Here is a 14,112-nt window from a genome sequence, read left to right on the forward strand (position 1 = left end):
AATAAATAAATAAACAAAAGGGTTAAAAGACACTCAATTTCAAGTATAAAAGGAGTAGATATTGCCTTCCCAAGGGAGGATGTAACACAAGTGGAAGAGAGAAAGAGAGAAAAAGAATGAGAGAATATAATGAGAAATAAATAAAAGAAAATTTTGTTGAGAATTTGTGCCCAGTAGTGTTCTTGCACCCTTTCGCAAAAAAAAAAAAAAAAAAAAAAAAAAAAAAAAAAAAAAAAAAAAAAAATCTAGAAAGAAAGAGATTACCGCAGAATGGTATTGACATGCACCACTAGGAAAACTCTCTCATACATCTCTCTTGAGCTTCTCAATATTCATCTTAATATGGCCAATCTAATTCACATTCCAAGCCATAGTTTTGTGTCAACTCTTGGCAATAAGGCTGTGTGAATTGGAGTTGAAATCTTTTTGGCCCGATTTGTTTTGCAGAATATATTTTATACATATATGTATGAATACGTACAAGTATAATTAGATATATTTGAGAATATGTATCCTAACATGCTGTAAACTACATTTGATTGATGAATACTTTCTTTGGTTTTATTATTTTTTATGCAGACTTATAATCGTAAAGCGAAGTAATGATCAATCTAGAAAAAGTGATGAATAACCCATTCTGAAAAGAAAGTCTCATTATACAACAAAATATGTTCCTTCTACAAAAAGTGGAGAACAACCCCTTATATGGCAGTGAAAGAGGAGAATAAGTCCATTTCGCAACTCTGCTTCTTGGATTGGGCTTAATGTTCGTGCCCAAATTGGTAGCAGTAGGATTAGACCCCAAAGCTCGCTCTACGAAAGCATCATGCTCAACTTCCTTCTTAGAAAAATGCCTAGACTAGATGATATCCACTAGTATCAAGACACGTGTCTAAGGTGTTAAAATGTGAAAAAATAACCCTCAACATTACCCATACAATTCGTTCATTTTGTGAGACCCAACTTCTTATAATCAACCCAAAGCAATCATTAATTAATATTTTATTCCACTATAAAAATATAATTGCACCCTAAATTTTATTTAATTACACAAGGCATCCATTGACTTCTTAAAATTTGCATTTAAACCCTCCATTAAATCATTTTCTTCTAAAGAAAACTATTAAATCTGTTTATTTCATTCTTGAGAAAACTGGTTTACATCTAAAGAAACCTCAGAACTAATAATGAGTGGAGTTTCCTCCAACATGTTACAAAATCATCTACACTTTAGGCATACTATGCTAGTCTATGCGTTGCCTTATTCCCTTATCTTCGCATGTGCCTGACTTCAAACTGGTGTAAGAGTTATAGGTGGTGTTTGGTACCTACAATGACATTGGCAATAGTTGTTGAGACCTCTGTTTCTCCCTGAACAACTGAGCAAAAAAGAAAGTTGTCACTTTGTGAGTGCATCATCTTGCACTGCATGCATGTTTCATGCCCCCATGAGAAGTATACCTAAAGCCAAATGGACTGGAGGCGGAGATTTGGAAGTTGTCACCTAGGTTAGGTCTAGGAACTAAATTAGGCCTCTTTCACAGATCTACATACCAGATATTAGGTTTGGAGCTAGTGTATGGCTAGGAAAGGTGCTAGGCACCCAAGGCCAACCGGCTTGTGGGACAGCCTCCATTATGTGTTAATATGTCATGTTTAAATAATTAGTTTATTAAGTGAGCCCAAATCCTTAACCTAAACATACATCATGCACTAAATAAAAAGAGCATGTTAAATATCACATCACAATTGAAAATGGGACAATTAAAACACAATCAAACATATATTATTAAAAGGGAAAATATAACAATTAATTAAACACATAAGGAAAAATATCACAATAAAACCTAACATGCCAAAATTAAGTAAACAAAACATGGAAAACAAATACCTAAAATATGGTCAAACAAAATCAAACAACATGTGAGAAACAACCAAATTAATAAAAACAAGCTTTTGCCAAATTTGAGTTTGGGGTGCATACGCATACTGAACCATGCGTAAGCAAGGTCAAAACTCTACATGCACATCCACAAGGATGCGTACAAATCCTTAGCACAGGAACAATAAAAATCACATTTTCAAATTAAATCAATTACATACTTGAATTTAAATCAAAGAGAAATACAAATGAAACACCAAAACTAAATGAAAAACTGCACCATGTTCATATTAACATACATCAAATAAGTAGCTGTAATCAAAGGAAACACACGTGAAAAGTCCTACATCAATAAACCAACTTGATATTCAACTACATCATACTAAAAACGAAGCAAAATTATATCATGACCATATTAGAACACATCATACAAAAACATATTATCATCACGTCAAATATATATACCAAATCAAACAAACAAGATTATTTTATTCAAACAAAGGAAAAGTCATGAAAGAAGACTCATCTTGCTTAAAAATTATAGATTTGAAGCTTAGTTTACCGACCTTTCAGTGCCTACGATACTGAGATTAGATCAAGATTACAAGGATAAATGAAGAACATAGTAGAATTAGATAATCATAGCTCAAGAACAAAAACTTTTGAAAAGGTTTTGAAAACAAATTAAGAACAAACTTCCTTCTTACTTATAGTGCTAGAAAAATGTTTTTTAGACTTAGAAAAAAGTGCAAAGGTGTTGTGGTAGTATTTAGAAAAGATGAACTAGGGTTTTTAGAACATAGAGGTACAAAAATAAAGTCTTTCTAGCTAGGTTTTTTGCAGAAATCCAAAAGAGGGTCTTGCAATCCATAGAATCCCACATCACCTAAGGAAACACGTAAGAATGCACTTATAAGGAGTGACCTCCCTTTAATTTGTAGAGACTTTTTCCCCATTGCTATGTGTGGGCGCAACGGGGGAGAGTACACCTCAGCCAAGTGGACTAGGGTAGAGAAGAAAAATGGAGTCGCTACCTAGAATAGGTCTAGGAATCATAAATATAGCGTTTTTCATGGAAGGACTGATCTACTACCAGAGCATGTATCCGGAGTTTAGGTATAGGGATAGGAAGGTGTTACGCACCCAACCCCACCTGACTTGTGGGTCGGCTATCACTCGTTGTGTCTTACGTCTTAATCTCATCAAAGGCACATTTAACATTTGCATTCTAGACTCACACACACACTAGCATACTTTTAGCAAACAACATGGCATCATATCATCCCAAACTCTAATATACATCTATCATGCATCTCATCATACCTCAAACTCTAGCATACATCTATCATACATGGCATTATATCATATACAAGGTAGAAACGTAGACATGGCAGCAATCAAATAAGCATCCAAGGTATGTCATATAAACTTGCATATTCATGTTCATCAAAACTCACATTATATTTAAGAAGATAAGACATGATCACATCCACAACCAAATGCTTGTTGATGTGAATGAATGCCTTACCTCACCGCATCACATCACCTATGCATCAATGAAAGGATATGTTATATGCATGTTCATGACAAAACAAGATTAAAGACAAACCCTAATTATCATATGAAGGACAAACAAACAGCAAACATGGAGGCAGAGACTCATAAGCACAAAACAAGACAAGGTAGAGGTATATAAGTAAAATTAAGAAACAGAAGCAGAAGGTTTGGATTAGGGTTTCTGGACATAAGTATGAGTGCGCATACATAGGGCCTACGTGCTCAGCCCAGTTGTATGCGTACGCATACTCCGAGTATGTGTGTGCATGTCGAAAGCATGCGTACATATACACACCCTAAAACCCTAACCCAGAAACACAAGAACACAGTAGAACAAAACCTTAAAGCTAACATCCTAGCATGCTTAAAAAACGATAAAACAAGGAAAACCTAGACTAAGTAGGCATATTATAACATAAATAAACAAGAAAACAAGGAAATGAAGATCAATACAAGGAAAAGAAAAAGGAAAGGAACTAGAACATTATACCTCAAAACACAAAAGCTCCTTAGCTTGATTTTGACCGTTCCCCTCAATTAATCTATTCACAATCAAATAAAAATGATTAGTGTTGATACTGTATTTTGTCTACCCTCAATTTGCGTGTCGGACCCCAAAAATTCCAAAAATATTAACTTTTCTCCATTGGGCCACAGAGACATCTAGATTTATGTGACATAACTTGTTTGGGCATCAGAGTACTCGAGGTGTCATTTCAGATCAAATTGACCAAAATGCCCCTAGTCAACCTTGAGTTGACAAAAAGCCAAAGTTGGTCAAAATCATCCAAAAACAACATTTTTCATGTTTCTACATCAAACCCGAGCTACTCAGAAATTTTTGTCAATTTTGACCAAGTTTGACCCAAGGTTAACTCTTGGGGCACCAAAAATCCTAATTTTGATCCGTCCATCAGAATGGATTAGGGCTAGTGTCATTACAAAGAATATTGAATTCCCTTTTCAACGACTATTCATGGGTCAAAATTAGAGTTAAAATGGTTAAGATATCTCAAAAACAGTGCAAAGCGCATTAGCATGCTTCCTAAGGACATAACTTTTGATCCGACCTTCAGAATTTCAATTTCTTTAGTGTTTTGGAAACTAGACATCCAAAAATTTCCAGTGACACCAAGATCAGCTCAATCAAAGTTTGGGAAGACCTTTAAATTCGCGGTCAAAGTCAGAACTAGAAAAAGTCAAAGCTGCTGATGGCGGCAACCAACTCAGTGCACATAAAGTGGCTATTGGAGCTGGCCAGTGGTCGCCCGAAGCTGAAGGGTCACTTTTTAAAGCATTTTCTAGGTAGATTCTCTCTCTTTCTTCTCCAAATTCTCTCCCAAACACACCAAAAAACCTTTGATTTTTCTATTTTCTCAACAATCAAGAGGTAGTGTTCTTACTCCCTTTTTCCTATCCTTGGTCTTAGGAACTTGGATTTGAGGTTCAAAGGGTGTAGATGTAGCTTTTTAGCTACAATCTACACCCTTTGCTTTATCTTGCTTTATAATATGCTTTATTCCTTTCCATAGTATTTCTCTTGCCTTATCTTGTTTTCTAGCATGTCTTATAGCTTTTCTAGCATGTCTCCTTGCTTTCTAACATGTTGTATTCCTTTGATGATGTTGGCCTAGCCTTCTTGGGCTAGGATATGTCTAAATACTTTTTTTTTTTTTTTTTTTTGAGAAAGAAAACTATGCTTTCATTTTATTCAATGAACTGGAAAATCATCTGAAACATAATCAACAATGTTTGATATAACAGACTCCATCCAAACTAATAAAGAAAAATACTTTTTGCTCTCTGGGCTGAGGCATGTGCAACAATATTTCATTGCCTAACAATGTGAGAGAAACTTCGGGAGCTAACATTAGTTATGGTATCTATACGCTTTGTTTGTTTCGCTGGAAAACCTTCTGTAAAGATAGTTTTCCATATTTTCCAGTGTTTGATAACACAAAAAAAACTGGTTAACGGAAAACTATCTTTAGTCAATGGAAAATCTTAATAAAAATAAGGCTTGTTTTCTATAGGTTGTTTTCCAAAAAAAAATTTTGGAAAACAATCTCTATCTCATGGTACACTTTCTCACTCTTTCTCTCTTCCCTTTTCTTTTTCTTTCCTCACACCCTCACTATCACTACCTCTAGTCTCCCCTCTTCCATAGATCTCTCTCTCTCTCTCTCTCTCTCTCTCTCTCTCTCTCTCTCCATGTTTCTCTTCCCCTTAATAACACAGTTCTCTGATTAGATTTTTCTTTTTCCCCTCATTACTCAGTAATTATTTCATTCTTCTCTACCAAAATCCCAATTCTTTACTTTGAATTTCAAACTTGATTTTATTTTTTTCTCTAAGAAATTTTTGGTTTGATGGATTGCAGGTAGTTCTTTTTTGCACATAACAGTGCTAAAAAAATAAAAAAATAAAAAAGAAGAAGTAAGAATGAATGAAGTAAAAGACGAAAATTTTAAACATAGTGCCTATACGGCTCTAAATTGCTTTTACATAGCATAATCTTTACAGTAAATTAATAATATTGTTATACAATAAATGATAATTGTTCAGGGGAATTGTATTTATTGGAAGATACATTATACAGATACTATGCAGTGATAATATATTATGTAGATACATTATATAAATACATAATTTCGAGTAATATTAAAGACGTGGTTGACCATAGTAGACAAGTAGTGTACTAGCAAAAAGAATAGACAATTAAAAGTTATTGTTATTTGTACTTATTAAAGATGTATTCCTATGTCAATTTTATTATATAGACAAATGATTTATTTATATATATATATGTATGTATGTATGTATGTATGTATGGACAGTAACATCCATATATACATATATTTTGATTGTATTTATATGAGCAAGATGAGTGGTAGAGATCATGAAAATTTGACAACTAATTTTGATTATATCTATTGTCAAAATTTTAGTATGAAAACCAAATTCATTCTTTTTATTTTATTTTTTTATTTATATATTGATAACATTAGTTGGTTTATATAATACACATGTTTTAAATTACACAAGAAATATAAAAAATAAAAATAAAAATTTGCATACCAAATATTAGAAAATATTCTTAAGCTCATTTTCAAGGTCGTTACCAAACACTGAAAAATAATACAGTTTTCTAGAAAATGCTCTTTGGAAAATAAACCATTTTCCAGAAAACGTTTATTCTGAAACAAACAGAGCGTAAATGACCAAAAGATAAGGAAAACATAGTGCCCCTCTGTAAAGCTTTAATCACAAGTTCTGAGTCACCTTCAAAATGTGCTTGTTGTAGCCCAAGTTTTGAGAGGAAGGTTTTAAAAGCCATTTTCAGCAGTTTTAAAAGTCAGAACGTTCGGCCTTAAACTAACATCATTCTAGAAGAATACCCATCCAATGTTCTTGATCCAATTTAATTCTAAGCTATGCTCTTGCCCAGATTGGTAAATTGCTGACGTTGTTCAAGAAATCAGATCCTTAAGTTTCCATCTTTTTCTCTTCTTGACATTTATGAATTGCAAATTTCTTGGCCCACAATGTTGCAAAGTGGGTCACTCACAGTCACAGAGCCTAAGTGATATCAACATAAAGAGGTTTAAATATTCTTTTATATTGGTTTATATCTATATTTTACACGCATATTCAGAATTAATACAGAAATGTTCACATTTTAAAAAGCAAAAAAAATGTCTACATCTAAAACATAAAAGTTGATTTGAAAAATTGATGTAAAAAAGTGGATGTGAGAGAATAAAATCCACAGAAAAAATTGGATATGCTGTATTGTAAAAACTTGAACCATGGAGTCGTTATATTTTCAAAATGGGCAAAACTTACCATATTTTTGGATGGAGGGAAAGGAGAGAATTGAAAAAGAATTAGGATATGTAGGATTTAACAAACCTTATTTGGATTTTTTTTAACGGGGAGGAGGGGGAAGGGTTTGAGAGGATTTAGTGGGGAAAGATCCTCCAAACCACTCATTTTTAATCATCCAAATTGGGAGAATTCTCTTATACTTTTTTTTTTTAAAGAAAAATTTCAAATGGTTAATTTTGTCAATTTATATTAGTTTATTTAAAATTAGCAAAAGTGAATCCAAATAATGAATTTATTATACAATCATTCACCCCTCTTGATTTTTAAAACAACCAAACAAATAGGAGGGATATTAATTCATTTTTCTCCTACTTAATTTTTAAAACATCTAAATAAGAGGAGAGGTAGCCATTATCCCTCAACTCTCCTTTCCTTTCAAACTGCCAGCCACACACACATGTAGTCTACAAACTAACATATTAACAAAATTGTACAAATAACTTTGAAATGGCTATTTTATACTAATTTTAAATTCCTAACACAATAAAGGGCTACAAGTGGCTTCCCAGCTACAAACTAACAAAATTGTACAAGTAACACTGAAAGAACTTTTCAACTCCCCAACTTCATAAGCACGATTAATGCCTGGTGAAATTTTCTCTCCTCTAACTTAAACAGAAGCTTGCTCCTTACATTACATTTGGTTGGCCATAGAAATGGCCTTTTGGAGGTTAAGAAAAGCTTTCTCATACCGTATGAATCCCATAAACCAAAATTCAAAATGGTCCTCAGTAATTATTTCTATGTACTTCTGGGAAGGCTTGTTCACGTTCTCACTTTGGTTGGCTCTTTGAATCTTCTTTACTGGTATCAGAACCTGCCAATATATTAGTCGTAGCTTTGTGGATCAGTAGACATTAAAATAAATGTTCCACCTAAGATATTTAGAGTTCGTTTGATACGTGTGTTTAAATAACAATTTTCATTAGAAATATGTGTGATTGAAAAAGTGTATAAAAATACGTATAATGTTGTTTAAAAACTGAAACATGTGTTTAAATGGTTTACTAAACAAGGCCTTAGCTTCCTTTTCCATCACTCTTTTTCATTTTATAAAACTTTGGAAAATACGCACAAAAGCCCCCCAATAAAAATAAAAAATAAATAAAAGAAAACCTTGTATGGTGTTCGAAACAAATGGCCGGTAGGGGAAGGAATAGTGATGGATCTTTCACTGCAGAAGCCAATCTTTTCAGTAGAAATAAAGAGGAGTCCTGCAATGGGACCAGCTGTTGTCGATAAATAGCATTGTGAGGCTTTCAACATCTCTTCTCCTTCCCTCATTCCAAATATTTGTCTCAACATATTTTCTCTCCCACCTTGTTGAATAACTCTTGCCCCCAAACTCAGCTTTCCCTTTACAGTTTGAGACAACTTGGGACCACCCAGTTTCACTACAATTAATATTCCATATGTCAAACAAAACAAAGAGTTTCATCATTATCATCATCATAAAATTAAGATGAAATATCCTTACCATGGTCGCAAATCCTGTATGCAAAACTGCTACTTTTCCTACCAAGTTTTTTCTTCTGGCCCATCTCTGACTCTGAATCCCCCTTATCTGCACTTTTCCAAGAGTAGCCCATCACTTAATTTGTTTTATTTGGTTTTAACTTGTAATTGTAGAGGGAGAGAGAGAGAGAGAGAGAGAGAGGTGATTGCTTACTTGTTTTGAAGGAGGAAGAGCCATATGAGGAAGATGGGCTATGAATCAAGCTGACAGGTTCAGATAGAGTCGAAATTTTCCTCTCTGGAGTTTTGTCATAAGAGTTCATCAATGGACTCTCAATAAACTGAGCCGCATATTGTTCCATCTTATCCACTTTCAGAAAATTCAATCTCAAGCTCAAAGTCTCTGCCTTTACCTCACCTGTCCTTCGAGTTTCAATGCAAAATTAATAGAAGAGGGAAGAAATTATTATAGAATATAAACTAGACTAAGCAGTAAGGACTATTATGATTGAATTTTCAAAGTAGGAAAAACAAGGATTTCTAGAACATGCACACTTTCTTGGAAATTTACAAGCTAGGAAAGTTAGCTCGCTTTATATTATAAAAGTCAAAATTTCAATTTTCCAGTCAATGAAATGTGGCTATATGGATCCCTTTAAGTGTGAACATTAATATTATAATAATAACACACACAAACAAAAGGGGGGGAATAAATAATATTTTATTTTATTTTTGATATTAAAATAGATGTGCAATGATTATTTTTAATGCTCACACTATGTCATTTATTGTCTGTAGATTAGATATATTAGACTTCCCCGGCATATCAGTCGTACTGTAGAATTAAATAACTTTTTTCCGTGGTGTTTGTTTTGAAGCAAATAAGGACTTCGGAAATACGTGTGAAGTACGTGGAAATATGTATAAAGTTGTTTAAAATTGAAAATTCTTTTTTAAGTATATGTACCAAATGAGCTCTAAGCAGGGGCGGCTCAACAGTAGAAGCAACTAATGCCATTGCCTAAGGCCCCAAGTGATAGAAGGCCCCCAAAATCAAGCTCCAGGTCAACAAAATTTAAAAATATAATCTCAAATATTAGTCAATATTTATCCAATACTATATTTAAAAAACAAAGACCGGTAGAAGAAAATTTTGGATTATTAATTATCTTGAAGAGTATTAATTATGCCCCAAAATTTAGCCAATACATGAAATTTCAATCTCAATATGTGTGTATTTTGTTTGACTCTCACTTTCAAACAGTTAGAATTATTCAGAATTTTAGACTAAATTGAGTCTCCTTGACACACTAAAAAGTAAAAACATAGACCAAACTCTCTCAATCTCTCCAAAACTCCTAAACTAAAACTGAATACCTGAAGAGGTTGAAATATTCTCCCAGATAATCAAAAATTGCCGCTAGATCTTCTGTCTCTACCTAAAATGGTAGTCAGTTACAAGCAGCTCCCTTGGCAATCGACAGTCCCTTGAAGAAGTAAAACAAAGCCAATATTTTACCTTTTTGTGACATAGCTTTCTTATTTTACTTTCTCTGGGTTATTTAGAAAAGAATGGGAGAAAGAAGACAAATTTTTTTTTTGCTTTTTAAAGAACACGGTAGAGGTTCTCTGGGTTTTTGAGGCAAATGTTTGGTAAAGAGTAAAGACTCCTCTAGTGGTTGTATTACAGTGACTACACTCTTCTAGATTTATCATTTTGTTCTTTTTTATTTTTTTTAATTCATAAATTCTTATTTTAAAATATAAAGAATAGTCTAACACTAGCTACTTAATTCGTTGTTTCTTGGTCCAATTAGACGTTATTTAATCTTTATTTTTTGAAAGTATTCATTCTATTTGATTTTATTAAATAAATCTGTGAATTTGGTATAAAAAAATTTAAAAATTTTTTTAAATCAAATCTCAGGACAGATCTCTAGATTAATTTGTCACTAGCAATAAAAAAATATAACTAAAAATTCAGTTAAAAATCTTACAAATGAACAATAAATTTATAAAACAGAGTAAGAAGATAACAATGAAATAATTGCAATTATTATCAATTAAAAAGAATATTTTAAAAGAAGTTGAATACAAAAACTTAATTAATAATTTTGCATCTTAACAAGCAAGAAAAATAAAATTTAAATAAAAATATTTTATATAAAGTTAATAATATAAAGTAAATATTTAAACAGTAAAAAAAGCCCAATTTAAAAGTTTCGCTTAAGGCCCCAAAATACCTTAGGCCGGCCCTGGCTCTAAGCAATGATAATGAGACAAGGCGGAATCGAAGGATGGAGTATTCTCCAAAGCTCCATATGGTTTTTTTTTCTTCACTTTATCCATGCTTCGTCTTGCATAATAGGGCAAACTGTCTTGTTCCATCCCTAAACATGGCAAACGGTCAAGTTTAAGTCGAGTCAATTAGGTTATGGGCAAAAATTGGCCGGGTTCAAGAACGGGTCATTTTAAACCGATTAAAAACAAGTCAAATCAATCGGGTTGTGGACGGGTCAGGCCAACTTGTATTTTCACATGAAAAGAAAAAGGGAAATTACATTTTGCCTACTTGTGGTTTGCCCAAAAAACATTTTGCTTACTTGTGGTTTAAAAATTTACACTTTACCCACTTAAGCTAAGCTCTATTTGTGTCCCGTTACCCACCTCTAATAAAAACAAGGATAAATTTGTATTTTTACTACCCTTTTGTGTCTCTCTCCTCTCAAAACATAAAAAACTAAAAAATTATACGTTCAAGTTAGATTATCAAAACTATGTAAGAGAATGAGTGATGGATCTAACAGTACATTTAAGTGAAAAAGCCTAAGAAAACTAAAAATGAAAGCTTTAACACTTTAATGTCGAGAGAAATATAAAGTATAGCACGAAAGTAAAGAAGACATGGGAGATACATGGAAAACCCTTTGAAATGGATGAAAAACCATGGGTGAGCAAAGGGGGACATCCCTTACTCTCTTGAGCCCTATATTATGTAAAAATGAAGGTCTTTGTACAATGGTGATGTTCTTTCCCAAAGAATGCCTTTCCTCTGTATCTCACTTTCCAACCCAAACTTTCTAGCCTTTCTCTTAGTCTCCCTCTAGGTTCTTTCCGTAATAGTTCAGTAACATGCTCCTTTTATAGTACAAGAATGTTGCCAGGTACATAAGGACATGTGTCAAACCGTGATTCCTCCATTTGAATCCTAATACAGTTATTGTACTATGTAACGGCTAGAGGAGAGAAAAAGCATGCCAGTGTTAGGGTAATGGAACGAAGGGCGGCTCTTCTACTACGTGGGGAGCAAACCTTGGACAAGGAAAGGGACATAAGGGGTGTTCTGTAGCATCTGACCATAGGGGGTCACTATCTCCCTTTTGTGCAAGTGCTGGTTGTCCATGTCAAGTGCAAATCTCACTCTTCCCCATGGTCATGCTGTTGGCATAGGCCAAAGACCCTTTCCTTCAGCAAGCGTTCGTTTCCTTTGCTTACAGCCGCTTCACGCATAAGGTCCGAATCCAACCACGCTAGCACTCTCACGTTCCTTGGCTGGTGTAATGTACAAAAATCAATAGAAAAGAAGATCTAAAAGCTAGGTTTAACTTTTAGATATTTTTTTCTCTAACCTTTGAAGGAATTCATTGTCCCATGCTTTAAGTTTAAGAGTCTTCATGTTTCAAAGAACTTCTGAAGTGGATTTCATCCTATTGTCCTTGGTTCCCATGATCTTAGATTGGTATCTCTTCTGGACTCTTGTAAGAGGTATATTCCATCCCATAACTATTAAAGTTGCAACTAATGCAGCAAATGACCCCAAACTTAGATTTGTATGTGGAATGTAGATTGCTAAGAATATTTGTACAAGCAACATCCATATTATATTTAAGTAACTTAACAAATGAAGTATATGATTCTTTGGATATCTACACTCATATGGTTGATGATCTCTCTACTAGTACGGTTCTGGTGGGATTGACTTGACAGGAGTAAGCCTTTTTTGTATATGCGAGATATAAGAGCAACTCTAAGGCAAAGGCCTAGCAGGCATGCCCCAAAAATCCATTGCATCTGTGCGATTGTCTCAATCATTTTGGCACCTAAAAAGGCTAGGGCTAGAAGGTACCCACTCTCTAAAGTCTTGGTACCTAACAACAAAAGTGGATTGAGCGAAGATAAGGTAACAATTTGTACAAGAGTAGCTTTGCCGTATAAAGATATCCTCTTGGGGGTAACTTTATAAGTATGTCATCATGTGCTTTTCTTTTCATGCTAGGCAGCAATGGACAATAGTGAAATCAAATCATCCTCCTTTCATTTTTTCATATTACAAAAATTGTCCATTAATCCACTGATGACATACCCGAAAGCTTTACCCCCAAGAGTATCATAGATATCCACATGATGACGTACTTATAAAGTTACCCCCAAGAGTAGCTCTTTTCCATTAAGAAGTGGTTCGGTAATGCCATTAGGGACATTGAAGATGATACTTGAATTTAGCTCTGTTTGACATGATATGAATGTGAACATAAAAATAATGATTTTTTTTTTTTTGTTTGACATATTATGTTGTTTGATATATGTATCTTGTGTTTTCAGAACCTCTTTGAGGTGGGATTAGGATTGCCTTGATTTTGAGAGCTAGGTTTTCAAGATGTATCTTTAAATTTATGCTAAGGTAGAATTGATAGTAATAAGCTTTGATACTTGGTATAGGCGTTACCTGCACCCAAGTCTGAGTTCCTTCAACTTCAGGCTCTTGGTTCCTTTACTTTTAGGTAAGGGATAAGTGATATGGGCATTTGGTAAGTCATGGGGTTATTTTAAAAATATTATTATGCATTAAAAGGTTTTGAATAAAGATATTGCATACACTTATGTTTCAAACAAATATATGTTCATGATGCTCACAAAATCTAAAGTATATGATTTAAGCATATTGATTACTTATTTCACGAACATGATATTCAAAGAAAATAATGGAAATGCTATTATTATGAAATGTTATGTAAAAGTTTGAATTTCAATATGATGTATAAGTGTGGACTAATGGATTTGCCACCTAGATTAGGTCCAAGAACCATATATATAGTGCCCTTCCGTGGAATGATTAGTCTTACTACCAGAGTACAGGTTTGGAGTTTAGGTATAGGGATGGGAAGGTGTTAGGCACCCAACCCCACCCGACCTGTGGGTCAACTTCTAATTATTGTGTATTATGTCTTAATCTCATTAAAGGCTCATTCAATATTGTTATCTATACTCACACACACACTAGCATACATCTAGCAATCAACATGACATCAATTATCCCAAAAACCCTAACA

General features: G+C 33.6%; 1 protein-coding gene across 1 annotated transcript; it reads right to left on the reverse strand.

Annotated features, from left to right (window-relative positions):
* Positions 1-7,541: 7,541 nt before the first annotated feature.
* On the reverse strand, positions 7,542-9,343 carry LOC126703066 (putative GEM-like protein 8). Its single transcript, XM_050401976.1, has 4 exons — positions 8,997-9,343; positions 8,805-8,891; positions 8,444-8,721; positions 7,542-8,144 (listed from the first exon to the last, which is right to left on the reverse strand). Exons 1-4 carry the CDS (start codon positions 9,142-9,144, stop codon positions 7,962-7,964), a joined length of 696 nt encoding a protein of 231 aa, XP_050257933.1. The 5' UTR covers positions 9,145-9,343; the 3' UTR covers positions 7,542-7,961.
* Between the last annotated feature and the right edge of the window lie 4,769 nt (positions 9,344-14,112).

Source organism: Quercus robur, chromosome 10, assembly GCF_932294415.1.
Source record: "Quercus robur chromosome 10, dhQueRobu3.1, whole genome shotgun sequence".
Lineage (NCBI taxonomy): Eukaryota > Viridiplantae > Streptophyta > Magnoliopsida > Fagales > Fagaceae > Quercus > Quercus robur.

Coding starts and splice junctions, on each gene's coding strand:
- LOC126703066 (XM_050401976.1), bottom strand. CDS start 9,144: ATGGAACAATATGCGGCTCAGTTTATTGAGAGTCCATTGATGAACTCT. Junction 8,722..8,804: donor ATACAGGATTTGCGACCATG/GTAAGGATATTT, acceptor TATTAATTGTAG/TGAAACTGGGTGGTCCCAAG. Junction 8,145..8,443: donor TGTTTCGAACACCATACAAG/GTTTTCTTTTAT, acceptor ATATATTGGCAG/GTTCTGATACCAGTAAAGAA.